Raw genomic sequence first — 24,996 nt, forward strand, 5'->3', positions numbered from 1 at the left:
AAAGTAACCCAATGAGGTTAAGAATGTTATCTCTGCTCTGTAGTTGAAAGAATGGAAGCTTAAGGTTGAAGAACTTGGACCATGTTACACCAGGAAGAGTCCAGAATTTGAGTCCAAGCCTACTTGCCATCATATTGAGAAAATATCACTTTCTTTACAGCATGTCTTGTACCAATATTAAATTCCCCTTAACAATGATAAAATAAAATCATGCATATCTATTACCATTTGTGGCACATGGTGCTTGTACAGGTAATATTACCCCTCCCCCTTTTTTTTACTCTCTGTACTAAATATGATTGATAGAGGGAAAACCTGGCTTTTAAGAACTGGCTGGGAGTTCCCATTGTGGCTCAATGGAAACAAATCCCACTAGGAACCATGACATTGTGGGTTCAATCCCTGGCCTCACTCAGTGGGTTAAGGATTCTGAGTTGCCATGAGCTGTGGTGTAGGTTGCAGATGCGGCCCGGATCTGGTGTTGCTGTGGCTGTGGCGTAGGCTGGCAGCTACAGCTCCAATTCAAACCCTAGCCTGGGAACCTCTATGTGCCTTGGGTGCACCCCCCAAAAAACTGGCTGGCTTATCTGGAGTACTTCATTTATTTATATATTTATTTATTTTAATTTTTTTGTCTTTTAGGGCTGCACCCGTGGCATATGGAGGTTCCCAGGCTAGGGGTTGAATTGGAGCTGTAGCCGCCGGCCTACGCCAGAGCCACAGCAACTCTGGATCTGAGCTGCGTCTGTGACCTACACCACAGCTCATGGCAATGCCAGATCCTTAAGCCACTGAGTGAGGCCAGGGATTGAACCCGCAACCCCATGGTTCCTAGTCGGATTTGTTAACCACTGAGCCACGAAGGGAACTCCCCTATCCGGCCGGAGTACTTTTAGAATGATTCTGCCTAGTAACAGGGAATCCCAAGTTTAGCATCTAGGACTGACTTTAATAGGAAGCTTCATGGAGAATTTGGGCTATGGTCTGTGTGTGGGGGTGGGGAAGTAGATTCCTTTCTTTACCCTTTGCTCTTAATCAAAAACTACTTTCTTCTATCTTATTCCCTGGAAAGCAATTAAAATATATTTTATTTTTTAAATAAGGAAGAAGACCATTGACTTTCACCAGGCAGTTATCACCACATAGTACATGTTGAGGAAATGGGTGTTCCTTGCTTTCTATTGTTAATCTGATGAGAGTGAGGGTGGAGAGCACTTTGAAAAAATATTTGTGTAAGGAGGAGAGGAGTGAGCTGAATAAGAAGGTCTTTTGCCTGTCCCAAATTGAGGGCATTCTTGACTTTTTAGAGGGCTTTTCCTGGAGATATTCAGATGCTACTTCCTCCAGGAGGCATGGTATTTAAAGAAGTGACCTTAGGTTTAAGTGCTTTCCATGATTCTTATATTTATCTTATTTTTAGTTTAGGGATTCAGTTCTTTCTTATATTTCTAGGAAAAAAAGGAATATTACCTGGGTATTAACCCTTCAGAGCTAGACTATTGGGTGATGATGATAATAGCAGTTAATATTACATAGGACTTATTGTGTGCCGTGCACCGTTCTAAATTTTATATGTATATACTCAGTCCTCACAATGGCCCTCAGAGATAGGTCTATTCTTGTGCTGCATCCAATCTGAAATGTATTCATGGTGCATTCTTGATTTTTCTAGAAGATGCTAATGAAAAGGTTTCACAAAACTATATTTCCAGTGCCACTTTATTTAATAACAATTATAAAAAATGTCATGGGTTGTAAGACTGTGAAATATAAGATGTGCTCCTCTTACAAAGAAGTTAAGAAAGCACATACACAATAGTATTAATAAAATAAGATATCCTTCCCATTGTTAAGATGGGGAACCCATGGGGTTCCCATCATGGCTCAGTGGTTAATGAACCCAACTCTCATCCATGAAGACAGGGTTCAATTCCTGACCTCACTCAGTGGGTTAAGGATCCGGTGATGCCATGAGCTGTGGTGTAGGTTGCAGACATGGCTCGGATCCTGTGTTGCTGTGGCTGTGGTGTAAGCCTGCAGCTTTGGCTGTGATTGGACCCCTAGCCTGGGAACCTCCATGTACTGAGGGTACAGCCCTAAAAAGACCAAAAAAAAATAGGGGGGGGTGGTAATGTGAGGCAAAAGATTTACATTTCTAAAGCAACAAGACTGAATTCACATCCTAGTGATTTGGTTCTAGAGTCCCTGCTCTTAACCTCCACTTTTTTTTCTGTCTCTCAAAAATATGTTGGAATTGACCCATGTTAACATGTGGATAGACTGCCCAGGACCTGCTACTCATCCTCTCACTGTAGCATCCACGATAGAAGTGTACTGAGAGTCTTCTGTGGGAGGGGTGTGTGTGATGTATGCACCACCTGCCTTTAGGGCTGCGATGAGGATTGCTGCCCTCATGCATGTAGAGTGCTTGACATATGGGCATCTGGCCTATTTTTAGCAAAAAACAATGCAATTGGCTTGCTTCCCCAATGAACTGGCTTCCCAAGCACCAATAGATTGGAGTCCTTGCTGGAAATTGTGTGCACAGAATGTAGTATGAGTGCCCCACATTCTGCAGTGTGTATTTTCACTGTTTCTCTTTCTACTCTAAAATCTCAACATAAATATAATTTATGTTACTTCCATAATTTGGGAATGGAGTATTTTTTCCCCATAAAGAACAGGCCCCAGAAACACCATTCAGGACTAGGGTAACTAAAATAAGAAAGAAAAATAATTTCTAATAGGAAGATGTTCTATATTAAGACTTAGCAGCAGCTGAAACTTAACATTATGTTGTCTTTACCTCATGGTGGTAAATGGCATCGAGACAACCACATAGGGGACTACAGGATTGGAATTGTTGTTTGCTATGGACTTAGAATTATCCCCTTTGAAAGATGAAGTGATTTCATTAAATCTAGATTTTGACTAACTGACATCAGGCTCAGATAAGAAGTGTCACAATCAATACCCTGCCTAAACCCTGAAAAAAATCTCTATTAATAATTTGGAGACCTGCCCCACTCCCTGAATCCTTTTACTTTGCAGATTCTTTGCTCTTGAGAATTCTGATCTCTGTTAACCAGGACCAGCCTGGGCATTGTGACCAATTTAGGACAAACTCTCCATCGCCCCTCATTTTGCTGAAGGTTTTCTCCAACTGAAATCTCTATTTTATTGCTGGATCGTGGATTAATGTTTTGCTGCCAGTCCCAGAGATAAGACAGGAGGTGAGTTCTCAATCAATGAAGCCTGTGTCACTCCCCATATCTTTTCCTATTGCTTATCATATTCTCCTTGCCAGTATCCTTTTTCCCAACCTGCTTACCGTACTCCATGTACAAGCTGCTCAAGTGTAGAAAGAAACTAGACTGTGGTGAAATAAATTCTTGAGTACAGACTGTCTACAGTTGATGTAATTATAAGTAAAACTTTAGACTTGTTGATTTGGCCTAAGTTTAAAGCCCCAAACCATTGCTTTTTCTGCTTCTGATTATCATTTTACATTTTTAGTCTTGAAGTATTTGAACAGCTTATCAGTCAACTTGGACTGATAAAAACTTGGAACCAGTTTTTTCCTTGAGCTAGTTACAAGCAGTTTGATAAAATTAGAGCAAGTATGACCTAGCTGGAGATCTAATTGGTTAGCACTAGCTCAATTCAGTAAAATATACTTTGAACCAATCAAGCTTGTGAGCCAGTCAGAACCTGCTTGTCCAGGTCAGAGCTTATTTGAGCTAGCTAAAACCAGTCTGAAACAATTTGAGCTCTTAAAACCAGACTCAAGTGATTTTGGTTAGATACATGTGGTTTTAGCCAGAGTGGCTTTAGATCAATAAAAAGTGGTTTTGTAGGTAGAATGTCTTTTAACATCACTCTGACTCTGAACCAATATGAACCACTGAAATTCTTTTGAACAGGTATGAATTTGTTAGAATGAATTGGAGTATTTTATACAGTCTAAACCTGTTTTTATGTTTGTTTTTGCTGGGATTTTTTGGCCACACCTGTAGCATCTGGGGCCAGAGATCAGACCTGCACCCCAGTAGCAACCCAAGCTGCTGCAGTGACAATGCTGGATCCTTAACCTGCTGTGCCACAGGAAAACTCCCCTAAATCTGTTTTAAAGCTGGTCATAACTCTTTTGAAATTGACATACCTATTTAAAATTAATTAAATATGGTTTGAACTAGCCAAAAAAAGGTCAGAATTAGCTTGAAGGTGATCTTTTTGACTCAGAAAACCCTTCTTAGCCAGTCTGCAATCTTTTGTGCCAAAAATACAAGTGTTGAACTGCCCAGAGGCAATTTCAGAAATCTTTTTAGGTCTTCAGAGCCAGTCTGATCTGTCCAGAATGGGGAGAAGAGAGTGAGCCACAATTTACTGAGTATCCAGTATACGCTAAGCATTGTGCTGGGCACTGTGCAAAGTGTTATTTCATTCAATCCTTAGAACAGTGATGTCGTGTATATTATCTTCTTTTTCATGGAATGGAAACCTGAAAGTCCAAGACCCAAGGACTTCTGAGTAGCTGCTATGTGGAACACTAGATCATTCTGGCTCTGTGTGACTTCAGAGGTCACATGTTTCCCGTTAGATAACCTTGTATGATATCATACCTGGTCACTTTTAAGTCCAAAATGCCTTTGCAAAAATTTTAGTAACATTCACAAAGCTTGGGGTAGTCTAGACATTGGAGTTGAAGTTAGGAGACCTATGTTCTAAGCTGTGCAAGTGAGTTAAACTCATTGGTTCTGTTCAGTGCTTTAGCAAACTTAACACAGACAGTGAAAGGTCTGAGCCTATATTTTTGGATCAACAAGTCAGATAACTGTCTAAAGTTACAGTCTGAAGAGTGCAAACTATGATTAATATTGATGGTGGTATCTGTACCTTCAGTTGTGGTATTTCATTTGTTAACACTTCTTTTTGGTGGTTTGCTTTGGGAACAAACTGTTAAATGTTGCTGTCACCATGAATAGAAAACAAAACTCATGAAGATCATTTGATCATTTGTAGACTTACATATATGATTCTTCCCCCCGATCACTAAATACGTTAAATTTTGGTGCAGTAGAAGTAGGTTCATCTGTCTTTGAATTCCATTCAAGTGGGTTTAGAGAATTCTAGAAGAGTGATGTCATTGGTGACAGTATTTTCTCCTGTACCTGAAATGATACAAAAGCATAGTTATAGAAATGACTAACTTTTTTGAAATTAAAGTAAAGAGGAAATAAGGTAGCACAATGTCTTCTTGCATCATTCTCCTTGCAGAATTCGGAGTTGCTTTCTGCTTCCTCATTTATTTGGAGGGGGACCTCCCAAATGGTTAAGTATTATCTGGACCTGGTTTTCAATTCTTAGCTCTTATTTATGAATAACTTGGAGCCAAGTGAGATGCTCTGATAAGACGTGCTCAAGCTTTTAGTTGTACCCAAACGGACATTTTCTTGAGAGGCATTCTGTTACATATCCTTAATACTGGCAACCTGCACCTGTGAAGGTAGAAGGTATAACATAGGAAGGCCATCATCTGTAAAGTGTCATGCTTTATAGTGTGCAAATAGAATTCTGAATGTTTGTAGAGGCTCTGCCCTTATCAACAAAATAGCCATATTTGCATGGGAGCTCACAGATCTGCACTAAGGCACTCTGAGGAAATACACTGTAGCAGCTCTTGGGGACTAGAATTCAGGATTTTTGAGCACAAAGTGAGTCACCAAATTGAGGATGGGGTGGGGGAGGCAACCTTGAAAATCAGAGAACATCCTTGCCTGAATTTTTATTAATTTTATGGATCTATAGAAATACTCCTATAGGAAGCACTGAGAATTGTGGTAAAGTTTGTGTCTAGGGGCTGGCTGTGTGAAAAGGGGACCATGTGAGGAAAGTCAGCAGCATCTAATGTAGGGCGTATGGCATGTGTCTTGATGGGTGAATATGTAGGTTTTCATGGGCAGTAGAGTTCAGAGATAATGAAGTAGCTGATGTTTTTCCGATTTTCAGGCTTTATTGGGATTAGAGGATTAAAAAGAAGTAAACCTTCCTGGAGACAGACTCTGATAGATGAAAGAGCCCTTTATTGTGGATCTCAGTCCTCGAGTGAGCAGTGATATTCCAGAAAAATATGATTAAAAAATAATGTATAAGGAAGCTGCAGACAGCTTACTTGTGAATTTAACTTTTTTTTTTTTTTTTTTTTTTTTTTGTCTTTTTGCCTTTTCTAGGGTTGCTCCCGTGGCATATGGAGGTTCCCAGGCTAGGGGTCCAATCGGAGCTGTAGCCACCAGCCTACACCAGAGCCATAGCAATGCTGTATCCGAGCCTCGTCTGCAACCTACACCACAGCTCATGGCAACACTGGATCATCGACCCACTGAGCAAGGCCAGGGATCGAACCTGCAACCTCATGGTTCCTAGTCGGATTCGTTAACCACTGCGCCACGACGGGAACGCCAACATTTTCTTTTTTTAAATTTTATTTTTATTAGAGTATAGCTGAGTTAAAGAGTTGTGTCAACTTCTGCTATACAGCATAGTGACCCAGTCATACACACACACACACACACACACACACACACACACATTTTTTCCTTCATATTATTTTCCATCATGTTCTATCCCATATTATTTCCATCATGTTCTATTTTCCCCATGTTCTATCTATATCTTGTATATAGTCCCATGTGCTGTAGAGTAGGACCTCATTGCTTATCCATTCTAAATGTAATAGTTTGCATCTACCAACCCCAAACTTCCCATCCATCCCACTTCCCCTTCCCCCCAGCATTATCTTTGAAGAAACTGTAATGACATTTGAAAATGCGTAGGATAAATGAAACTTCATCGTGTCCTAGTAAAAAGAGAAAAACGAAGGATGCAGCACGAGGAGGCTTTGAAAAAGGAGGGGCAGTTAGAACCACTTGCACACTAAAAATTATTATTACTCCTGTACATTCTCCTCCACCTTTCTTTCTTTGCTTTGTTAATTTTTATTCTACATGATCTGTCTGTAAGACTTAGTGACCATTGTGTTCTTGATTTTCATTCTCACTTGGAATTTTTGTCTTAAGGGTACCATAATGTGCACGTTAAATTTAAACTGAACTCTTATTATTGCAGCATCATCTCATCTAGCAAATGAGTCTTTCCTTGGAGCAGTGAATTGTGTCTAATCCTCTCTTCACAGAACACTTAGGCATATAAGTGTTATGCAGTAGTACTTGTTGAACTGGATATTACAGGAAGTCAGTTTATTCATGGGGATTCTCATATATTCTGATGAGTTTGGGAAAATTTGCATTTGTTTGTATTTTTCAGGTGAACCACTCAGTTCTTCATTATGTCTGATGGAGACTATGATTACCTCATCAAGTTTTTAGCTTTGGGAGACTCTGGAGTAGGGAAGACCAGTGTACTTTACCAGTACACAGATGGTAAATTTAACTCCAAATTTATCACGACAGTTGGCATTGATTTCAGGGAAAAGAGAGTGGTAAGTTCTTTACCCTTCTATATAGAAATACAGTCTCTGAGTCAACATTTGTTTGTCTGTTTAGTTTACTTTGTAGGAATTAGGAGGACAAAGGTTGGAATTTAAAATTAAAGGGTGCATATGAAAGTGTTTTGTGTTCAGTTTGGGCAATGTGATCAGAGCCTGTGCTGAAGGACCCTTCATATAAAACTTAGCAGATAAAATAAAAATGAAGATTCTTTAAAAGTTTCCCCTGATACCCTTTTGACTTGGATCTTCCTTCCACAAAGTTGTTTGTCTACTTTTGTTATGAAGTTAGAATCTACTCTGCTGCTCATACTCCTGCTTTCTGTGCTGTTTCTTCCCTTTTTGATATATATATATATATATATATATATATATATATATGTGTATATATATATATATATATATTTTTTTTTTTTTTTGGCTGTGTCAGAGGCATGTGGAAATTCCCAGGTTAGGGATCAAACCGGCACCATAGCAGGGATTTAAGCTGCTGCAGTGACAACATCGGGTCTTTAACCTGCTGCACCATAAGGAAAATAATTTGATATCATTTTTAATGGCTTTCTCTTAATTAAGGCCTTAGCAATTCCATGGGATACACTAACTGGCAGAACTCATTGCTTATGCCAGGAGTGTGAGTTTGGAGTAGGAGTGGAGACGTCAGTAATGCCTGTGATCTTGGAGGTAACCAAGGGAACAGAAAGGCTCTGCAGGATAAGAAAATGTTCTGCAGGACTTTTTAAATTAAAAAATTTAAAAAAAATTTTTTTATTTTTTAGGGCTGTACCTGTGGCATAGTGAAGTTCCCAGGCTAGGGGTCGAATCAGAGCTGTAGCTGCCACCATCACCACAGCCAGAGCAACTCGGAATCTGAGCCACATCTGCGACCTGCATCATAGCAACAATGGATCCTTAACCCACTGAGCAAATCCAGGGATTGAACTTGCATCCTCCTGGATACTAGTTGGGTGCCTAACCAGCTACATCATAATGGGAACTTCTGCCTTTTATTTTTTATTTTTTATTTGAGGATTGCAAGACAAGTTATTCTGGTGGTAGGTAGAAGGCAAAAGGTCATTGGGTCCAGGAACTAATTTTCTTGCTGAAAAAAATCAGCTGTTGTAATGAAGCAGGTCAACAGCTAGTCAGGCGATGAAGACCTTCATAGAAGCATATTCTCTCTAGGAAAGACGCAGTGTCTCTGACTTCTAGGACAGAGTAATTCATTCCCTCCTATCCACCCTAGGCCTTTTCATTCACTACCAGAGAGTCTTTTTTTCCCATTTTTATTAATTTTTAATTGAGGTATTAGTTGATGTACAATATTGTATAACCTTCAGGTATGCAATATAGTAATTCACAATTTTAAAGGTTATAGTCCATTTATAGTTATTATAAAATACTGGCTACAATCCTTTGTTGTACAGTATATCCTTGTATCTTATTTATTTATACATAGTAGTTTGTGCCTCTTAATTCCCTATTCCTATCTTGCACCCCCTTCCCTCTCTCCACCTGTAACGGCTTGTTTGTTCTCTATATCTATGAGTCTGTTTCTTGTTATATTCATTGTTTCTTTTTGTTATATTATTTGTTATATGTTTCTATTTTGTTATATGTTTTGTTTTATTTTTTAGATTCTACACAGAGAATCTTGTACAGACTCAGACCCACTGAGTAGGAATAGAAACAATGAAATTTTATTTTATTTTATTTTGCTTTTTTAGGGCCACACCCATGGCATATGGAAGTTGCTAGGCTAGGAGTCGAATCAGAGCTACAGCTGCCAGCCTACACCACGGCCATGCAGGATCTGTGCCATGTTTGCAACCTACACCACAGCTCACAGCAACGCCAGATCCTTAACCCACTGAGCAAGGGCAGGGACCGAACCCACAACCTCATGGTTCCTAGTCGGATTCGTTAACCACTGCACCACGACGGGAACTCCAGGGTCAGTTAATTTTTGCAGAGAAGCCAGCTGAAATTCTGGATTATTACAAATTACATTAAATCTGCTGATCAATTTGGGTATTGATACTGATCTGTGGAAACTTAATGATATTGAGTCTTCCGATTTGTGAACATGGGTTTTTTCCATTTATTTAGGGCTTTGATTTCTTTCAACCACATTTTGTAGCTTTTAGAATGTAAGTTTTATACTTTTTTGTTAAATTTATTCTTAACTATCTTAATCTTTTTATGCTATTGTAAATTGTTTTCTTAATTTTATTTTTGAGTTGTTCCTTTCCAGTGTCTAGAAATACGATTCATTTAGTAAATTGAGCTTGTATACTAGAACTTTGCTGAACTTGTTTATTCTAATAATCTGTGTGTGTGTGTGTGTGTGTGTGTGTGTGTGTGTGTGTGTGTGTGTGTGTCTATAGGGGTGTATGAATGTGTGTGTCTCTGTGTGTATTTACTCCTTATGATTTTCTGTATACAAGATCCTGGGATCTTTTGTTTTATTTCTTCCTTTCTAACTTGGATAAGTTTTGTTTTTTGCTTTTGTTGTTGTTGTTGTTTTCTTGCCTAATTGCCCTGATGAGAACCTCCAGTGAAGTGTTGAACAGAAGTGATGAGAGAGGGCATCCTTGTCTTGCCTTTGATTTTAGGGAGAAAGCATTCAGTCATCATTAAGTATAATATAAACTGTGTATTTTTCATAGATGCTATTTTCAGGTCGAGGATGTTCCCTTCTGTGCCTAATATGTTGAGCATTTTCATCAGAAGAGTGTTGAACTTTTTCAAATGCTTTTTGTGCCATCTATTGAGATGGCCATATTGGTTAAATGTCTATTTAGATTTCCTGTTTCTTCCTGAGTTAGTTTCAATTGTTTGGAATTTCTCCATTTCTTCTAGGCTGTGTAATTTTTTGGCATATACTTATTCATACTATATCTTTATAATCATTTTATGTATGTAAGATTGCTAGTGTTATTCTTCCTCTCATTTCTGATTTTAAGAATTTGAGTCTTCTATGTTTAACGTTAGTCAGTCTAACTAAAGGTTTATCAATTTTGTTGATCTTTTATTTCCACTCTAATCTTTTTATTTCTTTCTGCTTGCTTTGATTTAGTTTACTCTTGTTTTTCCAGTTTTTTAATTTTGGAAGTTAAATTATTGATTCGAGATATTTTGTGTATATGTGTTCTTTTTTTTTTTTTTTTTTTGTCTTTTGTCTTTATAGGGCTGCACCCATAGCATATGCGTGTTCCTAGGCTAGAGGTCTAATTGGAGGTGTTGCTGACAGCCTATGCCACAGCTGCAGCAATGCCAGATCCAAGCTGCATCTGAAACCTACACCACAGTTCACAGCAATGCAAGATCCTTAATCCACTGAGCGAGGCCAGGGATAGAACCCACAGCCTCACTGTTCCTGGTCAAATTCATTTCCATTGCCCCACACAGGAACTCCTGTTTTTTTTTTTTTTTTTTTTTAATATAGTTGTTTATTGCTATAAATTTTCCTCTGAGAACTGCTTTAGCTTCAGTTGATTATTATTATTTTTTTATATGTTGTGTTTTTCATTCACCTAAAAGTATTTTCTAGTTTCCCTTGTGTTTCTTTGACCCATTGGTTATTTAAGATTGTATTGTTTAATTTCCACATATTCATGAATTTTCCAAATTTCTTTCTGTTAATGATTTGTAATTTTACCCCATTATGGTTAGAGAACATACTTTGTATGATTTCAGTCTTTTAAATTTATTGAGGCTTGTCTGATGACTTAACATATAGTCTTTGAGATTGTTTCATGTGGACCTAAGACAAATGTACATTCTGAAGTTGTTGGGTGAACTCTTCTATAGATGTCTATTAGGTCTAGTTGGTAGATGTCTGTTAGGTCTAATTGGCTTACAGAGTTCTGCAGATCATCTGTTTCCTTGTTTTCCTTCCTGCTTGTTTTATCAATTTTAAAAGGTAGAGTATTGAAGTCTTTAATATTACTATCAATTGTTTATTTCTCTCTTTTTATTCCTATGTATTCTTAACAGATTGGCCCCTCTTATCATTATAAAATATCCTTCTTTGTCTCTAATAACACTTTTTGTCTTCAAATCTATTTTGTCTTATATTAGGAGAGCTACTCTAGCTGTCTTTTGCTTACTGTTTGCATGGTATATATATTTTTTTCATCCTTTTCCTTACAAACTTTTTGTGTCTTTGAATCTAAAGTGTGCCTTTGGTTGTAGATGTGGCTCAGATCCCAAGTTGCTGTGGCTGTGGTATAGTCCAGCAGCTGCAGCTCCGATTTGACCCCTAGCCTGGGAACTAACATATGCTGTGGATGTGGCCCTAAAAAAAAAAATAATGTGTGCCTTTTTAGATAGCATATAGTTGAATCGTATTGCTATTTATTTATTTATTTATTTTTGTGTTTTATCTTTTTAGGGCTGCTCCCATGGCATATGGAGGTTCCCAGGTTAGGGGTCCAGTCAGAGTTGTAGCTGCTGGCCTATAGCACAGCCACAGCAACATGGAATCTGTGCCAAGTCTGCAGACTATCCTACCACTCACGGCAATGCTGTATCCTAACCCACTGAGCAAAGCCAGGGATCAAACCCACTTCCTCATGGATGCTAGTCAGGTTCATTAACCACTGAGCCACAATGGGAACTCCTGAATCATATTTTTAAATATATCCTGCCAATCGCTACCTTTCACTTGGAGTCTTTAATCTATCTGCATTCAATAGAATTACCAATAATTTAAGATTTATGTCTACCATTTTTCTACTTGTTTTATGCATGTCTTTTCTCTTTTTTGTTCCTCTATTTCTTTGTGATTTTTTGTGTTATTTAATATTTTCTAGTATATCATTTAAATTCCCTTGTCATTTTTTTTACTATGTCTTTAAAAATTAGTTTCTTAGTCATCCCCTGGGAATTATAATTGTCATTTTAATTTTTAACAATTTGTTTGGATTAACACCAACTTAATTTCAGTGCTGTACTCTGTTCTTACGTGGCTCCATTTCCTACCCTTCACTTTGCACTGTTACTGTCATACATGGCAGAATGCCATACATGGTATCTTTATATGTTATGTGCCCATCAACACAGGCTTATAATTATTACTTTATGCAGTTATATCTTAATAAGATGGAATAAAAGTGTTACAAAAAAGCATTTATACTTTTATATTGACCTATGTAATTACCTTTATTGGTGCTCTTTATTTCCTTGTGTGGATTTGAATTACTGCCTTCTGTCCTTTCATCTCACTCTGAACACTGTCTTTATTATTTCTTGCAGGGCAGTTCTGCTAGCAATGAATTTTCTGTTTTTGCTTATCTGAGGATGTTTTCATTTATCTTTTAATATTAAAGGATATCTTTGCTGGCTATTGGATCCTTGGTTGGTAATCCTTTTTCTTTTCAGCTCTTTGATTGTGTCATCCCATTGCCTTTTTGACTATTTTTTTGATGATAAATCATCTCTTAGTCTTATTGGTATCCCTTGAATGTGATGAATCACTTTTCTCTTGCTGTTTTTAAATCCTATCTTTTGATTTAATGGTGATATGTCTATTAATATTTATAAGTTTATTCTTCTTAGGATTCATTGAGTTTCTTGAATGTATAGGTGATTTTTTAAAATCAGATTTGGAAAGTTTTTGGTTATTATTTCTTCAAATATTTTTTCTCCCTCTTTCTATTTCTCTCTCTTTATTTTTTCCATGTGATTGCCAGAATGCATATGTTGGTATGTTTAATGGTGTTCTGTAGGTCTCTGTGACTCTCTTCCTTTTTATTCATTCTTCTTTTTCTTCTCTGCCTTAGATTAGATGATCTCAATTGACCTTTTCAAATTCAGTGATTTTTTTTCTTCTGCTAGTTCAAGTCTGCTTTTAAGCCCTTCTAGTGAATATTGTGAATATTATAATTTTCAACTCCCAAATTTCTATTATAATATCTCTTTTTTAACATTCTGTTTTCAGTGAGGCAATAGTCTCATACTTTCCTTTAATTATGTAGACATAATTTCCTTTAGTTCTTTAAACATATATAATAGATAATTTAAAGTCTTTGTCTAGTAAGTTCAACATAGGGCATCCTTAGCAATGGTTTTTTTTTGGTTGTTTTTCCCTCTGTTTGTGGGCCATAATTTCTGTTTCTTTGTGTGTTTTATAAATTTTGTTGAAAACTGGACCCTTCAAATGATACAAGGTAGTAACTATGAAAATCAGATTTCTTCCTCCACTTAAGGGTTTTTATTGTTTTTGCTGTTCATTTTTGTTATTGCTATTTGTTTAGTGACATTCTTGGGTTAATTTTGTAAAGTCTTTTTTTTATGTGTAAAGTAATAAAGTTTCTTCAATGGTCACCTAATAAGAGGACAGAGAGTTTCCTTTTTCATTTTTTAAAGTTTTATTTAAATATAGTTGATTTACAATATTGTGATAATTTCTACTGCACAACAAAGTGATTCAGTTATATGTGTACACAAATTCATTCTTTTTCAGATTCTTTTCCCATAAAGATTATCACAGAATATTGAATAGAGTTCCCTGTGTTATACAGAAGTTCCCCATTGGCTAGTCATTCCATATACTACAATATCCATATGCCAATCCCAAATCCCAGTCCATCTCTCACCATGACTACCTGTTCCTTTTGGTAACCCTAAGTTTGTTTTCAAGGGGGGTTCTTAAATTCATGAGCCAGTTAAGTGTCTCAGCTTTTTCTGAGTCTGTGTGTGTGTGTGTGTGTGTGTGTGTGTGTGTGTATGTGTGTTGGTATTTGCTTAATGTTTCTGCAGGTAGTTAACATGTCTGCCTTAGCCTTTAATTCCTTCTTGAGAAAAGCCTCAAGGTTAGTCAGAGATGAGAGATTAGGGGATTTTAAGTTCTGTCCTTAGCATCTGTACAGCCTTGTACATGAGCTTGGTCTAGTAGATTCCAAAGAATATTTTGGAACTTTTCAACCCTCTCTATGGACATCTCCTATTTCCTATTTTTTTCTTCTTTTTTTGGTTAGACTTTGTTAGGTCCAACTGGTATTGCTGCCTTTGATAACTCTGATGTTAAATAATTGATGCTGATTGTTTTCAACAAATGGCCTAAAAATAGGGCTATTTTCTTAGAGCACACTCTGAGTCAGATGAAGTAAAGACAAGATTTGGAGATGGAGCTTTACAGGCAAATTTTAGACAGTTCTCTTGGGGTGAGACTTTTGGGGAACTCCAAATATGTTACACCTCTACTACCTACAGTGATTGCTACATTAATGGTTTCCATAGTTACTACAGTTGTGCATCTGTTGGTTTTCAAGGCTGCTGTTGAGCTGAGTAAGGGATAGGAGAATCAGACTATTTAAGATAGCACAAAGCTTACTGTTTTTACTGGTTTTCAGTTGGTTTTCTTAAATAGATGCTCCTTGGAATTTTGCAGACCTTTGTTAATTTTAAGAGTTTGGAAAAAGTGGATTTTGACAATTTTTGCCAGTTTTTTAATCGCTTTGATGGAGAGAGATTTTTAGAGGTCCTTCCTATAAAATAGCTGTAAGAGTGCTTTTTAAAGGTGGTGTGGGGAGAAGTCATAGAAAGCTAATATTTCCTGAAACTGGTGACACGAGGGAAACTTGAGGAAAGGTGAGCTGATTATTATTTTTAAATATAAATTATGTCTTATTTATATATTTTGTATTTATAAAGATATCCAATGTGAATACATCTTTTAATAAATATTGTTGTGTTGCCTAAAGATAACTATTTGAAATGAAATATAAATAAGGTTGTGTTCCAGGTGGGATTTTCTTTAGAAGTTTAGATGATTAGGGGAGTTGTATTGAATAGGAAAGTGAGAAGAACTTACTGATCTCAGTTCTCTTTTTATTTTTCATTTTGCCATTTTAGGTGTACAGAGCCAACGGGCCAGATGGGGCCATTGGCAGAGGCCAGAGAATCCACCTGCAGTTATGGGACACAGCAGGTCAGGAGAGGTATGAGACCTTCAGTTATGTGCTCCTTACTGGAGGAAAGGGGAAAAACAGCTTTGCTCTTCACATAGTATCCTGAGCCAGATAAGGCCAGGTGATCTGTTGGTATGCACCTGGATAAGAAATGCTGCCAAATTAGCAGGAAACTTATCAGTCTCAGATGATAATGGTGGCTTCATTTCATACGAGGTCAAAGGAAAAATTAATCCTTTTCAAAATGGACCGTTTTGCTTATGAAGTTTTTTTTTTTCCTCCCCTTTTTCAGACTGGTATACTTTTCTCCATTTACTTTTGCTGTTTACTTAGCCACAAAGAAATCTGTAGCGTTGCATACATTATTCCCACCTGCTTGTTGACACTTAGTAGAAAATATAGTTGAAATTAATTTATATGATCAGAGGTTGCCTGATAAAAATGTCACATGAAATTTCATATCAAGTTGCTTTTCATTTAGCTACAGCCCTGTTACTTCTCATAGTTTCCTTGAAAGATTTTTTTTTAAACTGTTTATAATGGAAAATCTACGTATATAGAAAAAGTAGAGAGAATAGTACAATGAACTAACATGCTTGTTTCCCAATTTCAACAGTGACCAAATTCTGGCCCATCTTATTTCATGTATATCTCTCAATTTTTCTGACCCTCACTCAATTATTTTGAAAAAAATTCCAAATATCAAATTATTTTATTCATAACTGTTTTGGTATGTATGTCTGAGAACTTTTTGTAAAAACATGGATGAGAAATATTATAGAAAACTTAAACTAGTGAATCAGATGACAAATTCTTATCAGTCTTTCTTCCCTGGAGCCCATGCCTGTCAGTTGCAGGCTTTGTATAGAGGAAAAAATAGAAAACCAACTACTGAGAGATAGAGGGGCGGCAGTAGGATAAAGTCTTGGTGCAGGGAGTACCAGGAAAGGGCAGAGACTGTGGCAATACTGCCCCCACTCTAAAGCCAAAGAAATGGTTCTCAGAGATAAGAGCTTTCTGTAGAGACTGAAATTAAAAAAGGTCATGAAACACATTGTGATGTCAGGTCAAGTCAAGCTTTCATAGGACGAGGAAAACATACACAGCAAACACCGTTGCTTTTGGCCTATTTAACTCATAATTGTACATTAAATTCTTGGCTGAAAGTAAGGGGTCATGAGCTAGTACTTGGCATCCCTGTCCACCAGACTGGATTTTCAAATCACATGGCCTCTTAACATACACTTTTTCTTTTTTTTAGGGCCATACACATGGCATATGGAAGTTCCCAGAGCTGGAGGTTGAATAGAACTGGAGCTGCTGGGCTATGCCACAGCAATGCCATATCCAAGCTGCATCTGCAATCTACACCACAGCTGTTGCAATGCCAGATCCTTAACCCCCTGAGTGAGGCCAGGGATCAAACCCATATCCTCACTGATACTAATTGGGTTCTTAACCCTTTGAGCCATAGCGGGAACTCTAGCACATATACTTTTATCCGTGATAAATAACTGTCTTATTCACATGTGGCCTATACCACCATCCAATTTGCTGAAAAATTAAAAAAAAAATTTACCCAGATTGATTTTAGTTTAAAAGAAATTCCAAGTAAAACTTTTGGTAATTGTTGATATTTTATAGTCTAAATATTTTCAAATATTCTTTCTTGCTCTAGATACCTACCTACTAGCTTTTGTAAGATATCTAGTATCATCGATTATGTACATAATTTTACACTGTTGGAAGTAGCTATTCATATAATAGCATGATTCAGTAAATCTTGTATAGCAAAGATTTATGTATATATAATGCTCATGTAGAGTGTGAAGTTACTAGTAATAGTGGCATGTTATTAAACATCTAATTTGTTAATAATGAACTACTGTGAGGGGCTGAGGGCACTGCTGGTAGCTTTGTATTTCAAGAGTGGGGCAATAGTTTAGGTGACCAATCTACTTTAATATTTCTAGGTTTCGCAGCTTGACAACCGCATTCTTCAGAGATGCTATGGGGTTTCTTCTGCTTTTTGATCTGACCAATGAGCAAAGCTTCCTCAATGTCAGAAACTGGATAAGTAAGTTTTATTGTTTTCCTGCTTCTTGCTTCCCACTCCCTGCAATAAAATTCATCTTATATTCTACCTCTGTTGTAAGGCGTTTTGGAGAATCTCCTAGTGCTGTTTAAAATGCTGTTTAAAGGAGTAATACTTTTAGTTTAGAGGCAAAGACAATTGAAATATTCTACTCTCCCTAGTAATGCTTTCATTTGCTGAGTGTATCCTGTGCTGTAGATACAAGGAATACTTTCTGTGTAATTTCTTCATCAGTCTTTTCTACAGAGGGGACTCTTATCCCCACTTTATTTTATTTTATGGCCGCACCCTGGGCTAGGGATTGCATCTGAGTCGCAGCTCTGACATACACAACAGCTGCGTCAACGCTGGATCTTTAACCCACTCCATTGGGCCAGGGACCGAACCCACGCCACCACAGAGACAACACCAGATCCTTCACCCGATGCCCCACAAAGGGAACTCCATCCCCATTTTAGAGATAAGAAGATAGAAGTCTAGAAAAGTGCTATCAAGTCTTGCACCATCCCAGGCTTTAAAACATATATGCATTGATCCTTGTGAAAGCTTCAGGGATCTTAACCCCTGGCTCCATGGCTCTTTTGTTTTTAGAAGCCCTTATTCTACTTGCAGGGCCAGAGCATTTTCCAGGAGGATCCCATCATAGAAACCTCTAGAAGTTCATTGGCTAAAGTGGTTCCCAACACAGCATATATGAACCTTCATTCTGCCTCTTTGGAGACAGCCTAGACTCTTAACATAACTGGTTAATAGCCATTTAAAATCCTGCTACTTGACCAAATGTGGCATTTTCCTCTGTTGTAAACATACATTTTCCTCTGTTGGGTGTATTAGTGTAGCCTTAGAGAATCTATTGGGGAGGGCTGTGATACTAAATTCTTAAAATCCCAACCTTTAAAACAAAAACATTTATTTCAAAACATAAAAAAAAATTTCTTGGAATTTTGGTATTATGAAAGGGTAATGGGCTGTGGCTTTGATAATAGAAAACCTTATTTTTAAAAATGAGTTTTTAGGAGTTCCCATTGTGGTGCAGCGGAAATGAATCTGACTAGGAACCATGAGGTTGCGGGTTCGATCCCTTGTAAAGTTCGATCCCTCAATGGGTTAAGGATCTGGCACTTCAATGAGCTGTGGTGTAGGTTGCAGACGTGGCTCAGATCCTGCGTTGCTGTGGCTGTGGTGTAGGCTAGCAGCTGTAGCTCTGATTCAACCCCTAGACTGGGAACCTCCATATGCTGCAGGTGTGGCCCCAAAAAGCAAATAAATAAATAAATAAATAAATCATGAGTTTTTAGGGAGTTCCTGTTGTGGCCCAGCGAGTTACAAACCCATTTAGTATCCATGAGGATGCCAGTTCAATCCCTGGCCTAGCTCAGTGGGATCTGGCATTGCTCTGAGTTGTGGTGTAGGTTGCAGATGCAGCTTGGATCCCATGTTGCTATGGCTGTGGTGTAGGCTGGCAGCTTCAGCTCCAGTTCAACTCCTAGCCTGGGAACTTCCGCATGCTGCAGCTGTGATCCTAAAAAGCAAAAAAAAAAAAAAAAAAAAAAAAAAAGTTTTAAAATAACTAATTTCTTAGTGCATTGTGGTTTTCAAAGCATTTTTCACATAGTTTGTGATCCTCTTGACCACCCTATGAGGAGGAGCTGGTATGTCCTTATTTTAGGATGAATATGCTGAGCCTTACGGAATAATAGACTTCTCCAAGGACATGGAGCTATTGGCTTTCAATTCAGTGGCCTTTTATGTTCTTTCTCAACTAAGTTGATCACTTGGAGTTGAAGACCTATTTAACCCTTTAAATATAGGTTCCCCAGTGCAATCATGTTTACTGGGCTTCACTTTGTTAAATGCCTAGCTGAGGTGCACATCTCATTATTTCCCTTACAGTGGCTATTTCAAGTCTCTCGCCCTTATTTCTGGCTCATCATTTCCTTTGCATCATTGGAACAGATTCTGTGGCTTTCTTAAGTTAATCACTTTATAAGGACTATTGTTAGAGATGGGATCATAGAATCTTAGCACTGAAAAATCATCAACCCACCTATTTTTCAGTGGTAGAAACTGAAACTCTGAGTCATTAGGTAAATCTTGTCTATCTATGCTTCATAGCTAGTTAAATAAAGAAGGACGTCATGTGAAATTATGCACACGTATGTATTTTAACAAGTTTTCCTGGAGTTCCTATCATGGCACAGCAGAAAAGAATGTGAGTAGCATCCATGAGGTTGTGGCTTCGATCCCTGGCCTCGCTCAGTGGGTTAAGGATCCGGTGTTGCCATGAACTGTGGTGTAGGTCGCAGATGTGGCTCGGATCTGATGTTGCTGTAGCTGTGGCATAGGCTGGCAACTGTAGCTCCGATTCGTCTCCTAGCCTGCGAACCTCCATATGCCACAGATGTGGCCCTAAAAAGGAACCCCCCCCCAAACAAGTTTTCCTTACAGTGTAAAAAAAAATCCTTATTGCCTAGTTAGGTAAAGAAAATTCATGGATATTGAAGATTTCATGTCTGTAATAGAGAGTATTCTCCTCCCCTGATTCCTGATATTTTTGGGGTAATTTTTTTAAAAGATATAAAATTCAGGATCAGAGGTGGTAATATCAAATCTTAATTAAGAATAAAAATTTGTTAATTATCTATGTGTTTTATTTTTCCTCTACCTGTTAGTATTTTGAGTATTACAGGGATCATTTCTTCCCTTTTATGGCTAAATAAAATAAGTAAATCTCTCTCACTCTCTCCATATGCGCACGCACACACACACACACGCATGCACGCACTCATGCATCAATGGTGCATAGCAGAGAACAGAGGCAGTGTTGCACTGAACAGATAGCTGCCTCGGGCACTGGGCTGAGGAGAGTAGAACAAGTCTATACCTTCCCTTTGCTTCTCCAGGGCTGTATCCCAGTCCCTTTTCCTTTGACCCCAAATCTCTCCATGACCTCTGGGGAAGGGGATAAGTGTCCCAAGGTGAGCCCTGCTGAGTTTAGGAGATGGAACAGAGAGCCATGTCCTCTGGGCCTGAATTTGACATCTGAGAAGAATCGGGCCATGTCGTATCCCTCACCTGTCTTCCCGGAGCTCAGAGGATGAGCAAGTTGTGATCACAGCCCTTCCTCAGTGGCAATATGTTTTGTTACTGCTGTGGCATGGGTTCAATCCCTGGCCCAGGAAATTCCACATGCCTCAGGTGCAGTTAAAAAAAATAGCCTAAATTTCTAAACTTTGCTCCCATAGCCTCACATAAATGAGACCAGAGCCCAAGTGGTACACTTTTATAAACTTTGGCTTTTATATTTTTATTCCTGTTATTCCTTCTGTCTGAAAAGCCCTCCCTACACCCACTCCCATTTGCTTAAAAAAATTAGAGTTCTACTTATTCTTTAAAATATGTCCCCTGTGAAATTTGCTGTGAGATTTTGTTGGATTAAATTTTTTTTCTCCTCTTAATTCCTATTACATTTTGTAATACTTCTAGTATCTTTATCACCTACCACCTCGAGTCGTAGTTATTTACTTATGAGCTTTTTTCCTTAGTGAGTTTGTTTCTAAGGATTAATTTACTTTTTTGTCTTTTTAGGGGCACACCATGGCATATGGAGGTTCCCAAGCTAGGGGTCTAATCAGAGCTGTAGCTGCTGGCCTACACCACAGCCATAGCAACGCCAGATCTGAGCCTCGTCTGCAACCTACACCACAGCTCACGGCGATGCTTGATCCTTAACCCAGTGAGCGAGGCCAGGGATTGAACCCGCAACCTCATGGTTCCTAGTCAGATCCGTTTCCACTGTGCCATGATGGGAACTCCAAGGATTACTTTGCTTTTTATATAAATAACTCACAGTCTTTGTAGAAAAATTAGGAAAACATGAAAAGTCACCAATTATTGTACTTCCCAGACTTCTCAAAATAAATACTATTAACCATTATTACTGGTAATACAAAGCACTTGTAAATGCCTTATTTTATTAACTTAATGGCTCTCAAGGGTGAGCATGTATCTAGATCGCCCTGAGGGCTCATTAAAACACAGATTCCAGGCTCCAAACCCAGCATTCTGGATTCATTAGGTATTGGGTGGTACCTGGGAATTTGTATTTCTAACAAGTTCCCAGGTGATGGTTAGGTTGTTGGTCCATGGACCTTACCCTCACCTTAACCCTAGGAAGTGAGAACCATCACAATCACCATTTACAGTGGGGGAACTGAGGCACAAGGCAGCCAAATAATTTCCTTGAGGCCACACAGCTGGTAAACGGCAGATCTAGGAGTCAATTTTAGACACCCTGGGTCCTGAGTTCATGTCATAACCATGACCCTGGACTTAGAAGGTCTTAACAGAGCACGGAACCTCTCTGAAGACCAGAAAGATTTCGCAGTTGAGGTAACTGAGAGGCCGGTGTTAAAGAAAGGGTGAGGAGTCCCTGGGGGAAGGTTGTGTTTGGGTATTCAAGGGTGTTGGGACAGCACAGCCTGAGAAAAGAAAGGATGTGGCTCTTGATGGAAATGGTACACAGTTTGGTCTTGCCTGTGCTGGTCTTGTTTCCCCCCCTCTGCCCCTTGAGAGCATAGGTCAGCACCTTGAAATTCCACACCAAGTATCAGACTGTGTTATTGCTCAGGAGATATTTGCTGACTTATCTTTCTCATAATCAGACATAATGACTTTATAGTGAGGAATTAACAATGTCAACACTTTCCTGGTTAACTGTGATAAAAAATAAATCAGGCCACAATTTTTGGCATATGTCTTACTGTGAAAGTTGGGGTCGCTTTAATTTCATTAGGTGATGAGGAAGAAGTAAGGCTTTGTTTTCCTTCTTCAGGAGATTAAGCTCTTTGGCCTAGTTGAAGTTCTCTTGATTTAATTGCTTTTAAAAATTATGCCTACTTATAGGTTTTCAGGTGAAAAGAAATAAAAGCTAGGGAGTAAGAATTGCAGTCTCCTGCTTCCCGGTTCTGATGACAGAATCGTTTACTATTTATTCTAGGTTTTGTCTATATTTTGTTTGTTTTGGATAAATTGATTCTGCCTCAGGGTAATAGAAAAACGTGAAAAACATTTCAGATAAAAATAGGTTAGTTTATAGAAAGACAATTCATTTAGAAATGCCATTGCTGTGGAGAGAAAATATATGAAAATCAGAGCTTTAAGATTGGCTTTGAACACTAGGCAATTCTTCAAATCCTTTTATTCCCCCCAGTGGCCTTCATAAAGAAGACAGCTATGTAGTGTGTGTGTGTGTGTGTGTGTGTGTATACATACTTTTGGAGGGAAAGCAAATTCTCTCATTCCTCTCAGATGTAAATAACTGGGCTATGTGCAGAAGGATGGGATTACTTTTACATCTCTGCCCTATCCATTTAGTTCTTTTTTTTTTTTTCTTTCTATAAGTTGAAGTATCATTGATCATTTAGTTTTACAGATTAGGTTATTGGTGCTTTGAAAGCATTATATCAGTTTCTTATGTCTGAATATGAATTTACAGCTTCACAGCACTTTTGCATATATTCTCCACTGATCATAGGCTTAACATTACTTACCTGTAATAAATTTTCTTATCTTCTGATGTTAATAGGCCAGCTACAAATGCATGCATATTGTGAAAACCCAGACATAGTGTTATGTGGAAATAAGAGTGATCTGGAAGACCAGAGAGTAGTAAAAGAGGAAGAAGCCAGAGGACTTGCAGAGAAATATGGGTGAGTATTTTGGTGGAGGAGTCTACAGAACATGTTTCCAGTATAATCATTGGCACAGGAGTGGGTAACCAAAAAGGCAAAAGCAAAACATGAGAACCCTCAGATGTGGGGCTTGGGAGGGAGGTGTCAAATACCTGCTTTGCATATTAATATTATATGATTTGGGAATCATAGAAAAAGCAGTGGGTGAGGATCTGCATTCAGTGTTCGGTACTATTTTCTCAGTCTTTTGGTGATTGAAGGAAGATAACTTCGAGGGCAAATGCCCTAACTGTGTAAGGCTTCCTTTCTAAGATATAGGTAGGAGATGCCCAGGAAAAGAACATTCTCTATATCCAGTGAGGAAATTTCAAAGCCACTGCATAGGCTGCTAAAGAGAGCTCCAGATTCTAAGAAGGGCTTATTGGCTTGGATATATCTATGCTGGGAGAGGTGTGTGAAGATCCCCTTTGGTTTAAACTGTGCTTTTGTGGTAGAAGGTCAACTACTGTCTTCCTTCTCCCTTGAGCCCTGAGATGAAGATCATAATAGCAGCAGTACTAACTGGACATGAAAGGAGGGGTCCGTCGCTGCTGATTCAAGTGTCCAGGGTACCTTTAGAAAGCAATTTATGGAGTTACTTTCATGGCTCAGTGGTTAACAAACCTGCCTAGGATCCACGAGGATGTGGGTTCTATCCCTGGCCTTGCTCGATGGGTTGGGGATCCGGTGTTGCCATGAGCTGTGGTGCAGGTTGCAGACGTGGCTCAGATCCTGCATTGCTGTGGTGTGGGCCACCAGCTGTAGCTCTGATTCAACCCCTAGCCTGGGAACCTCCCTATGCTTCAGGTGTGGCCCTAAAAACCAAAAAAAAAAAAAAAAAAAAAAAGCAAGCAATTTGTGCCTTCTTACTTTCTACCTCTTACCTAAGGAGAACACAATGTAAATGTATTAACTACCCTTAGTATAGTGGACAACAGCCAGTAGGGTAGAGAAGGAAGCAGAGTGAGAGAAAAATGGTGGGTGTGCTGTGTGCAGAAGCTGCTACCCTGCTAGTGGTCTCGGTAGTTAGGCAGATCCATGGAGGCCAGAGGAGGCCCTTTCCTGTTTCATTGTGTGACCACTGCTTTGTTCTTCCTTGGGCTGATGGAGGTATGGAAAGCACTCGAGGATGGGGTTCTCTTTGGGAAGGGAGAGGAAAAAGAGTTTGTTTGGGGGCAAAGGAGCCAGAGTCTGGGGAGTTTTAAATACCTGGTAAGAAGAATGAACTTGATCTTCCAAAGGGACAGGAAGTTGCTGAAAGTCTTTGAACCTGGAGGGAATGTTATGATTACTCTCCCAGGTCAGTCTGGGGTTGACGGGTGGGGTGAAAGGGAAGAGGGAAGACTTGAGATTCCAGTGGTCAGGTGGGTAGAGGCTGTATTGTGTGTGTGTATGGGGCGGGGGTTGCGGGCAGGAGGGGGGTAGAGGAGTAAGTTAGAAAATATGTAGGATGGGGCAGAACAGGATTTAAAATCTTTATTCTAGCCAGTGGGCAGGGTGGGGTAGGAGGAGGGCTGGAGGTATGCATTCCCATAATTTACACAGATTTGCAATAGGATGTGGAGGTTTACATTCTCTGGTAGGTACTGTTTAACCATGTTAGGAGCATCTGGGGAGCTTCTGACCACTACTCCTGTCTGGGCCTCCCCTGTGAACTTCCGACATAATTGGTCTGAAGTGGTTTATCAGGAAAGATTTAAATAAAGAGACCTATTTACATATGAAGAGATTTCTTACAGGGATTGAGCT

At 38.7% G+C, this 24,996-nt stretch overlaps 1 protein-coding gene across 19 annotated transcripts in view; it reads left to right on the forward strand.

The window, feature by feature from the left end:
• Positions 1-24,996, forward strand: part of RAB27A (RAB27A, member RAS oncogene family) — a 73,662-nt gene that overhangs the window by 38,892 nt on the left and 9,774 nt on the right. For 6 of the 19 annotated variants that reach the window (XM_013992965.2, XM_013992963.2, XM_005659581.3 and 3 more), the window contains 5 exons: positions 3,052-3,233; positions 7,324-7,498; positions 15,365-15,450; positions 17,394-17,497; positions 23,103-23,226. In XM_013992965.2, the coding sequence (XP_013848419.1) occupies positions 7,346-7,498; positions 15,365-15,450; positions 17,394-17,497; positions 23,103-23,226 (467 nt within the window). In that variant the 5' untranslated portion in view covers positions 3,052-3,233; positions 7,324-7,345. Of the gene's footprint in view, positions 1-3,051; positions 3,234-4,188; positions 5,715-7,323; positions 7,499-15,364; positions 15,451-17,393; positions 17,498-23,102; positions 23,227-24,996 lie in introns of those variants that run through there. The other 13 variants (XM_013992966.2, XM_005659584.3, XM_005659583.3 and 10 more) reach the window with 4 other exon arrangements.

Source organism: Sus scrofa, chromosome 1 (genome assembly GCF_000003025.6).
Source record: "Sus scrofa isolate TJ Tabasco breed Duroc chromosome 1, Sscrofa11.1, whole genome shotgun sequence".
Classification (NCBI taxonomy): domain Eukaryota; kingdom Metazoa; phylum Chordata; class Mammalia; order Artiodactyla; family Suidae; genus Sus; species Sus scrofa.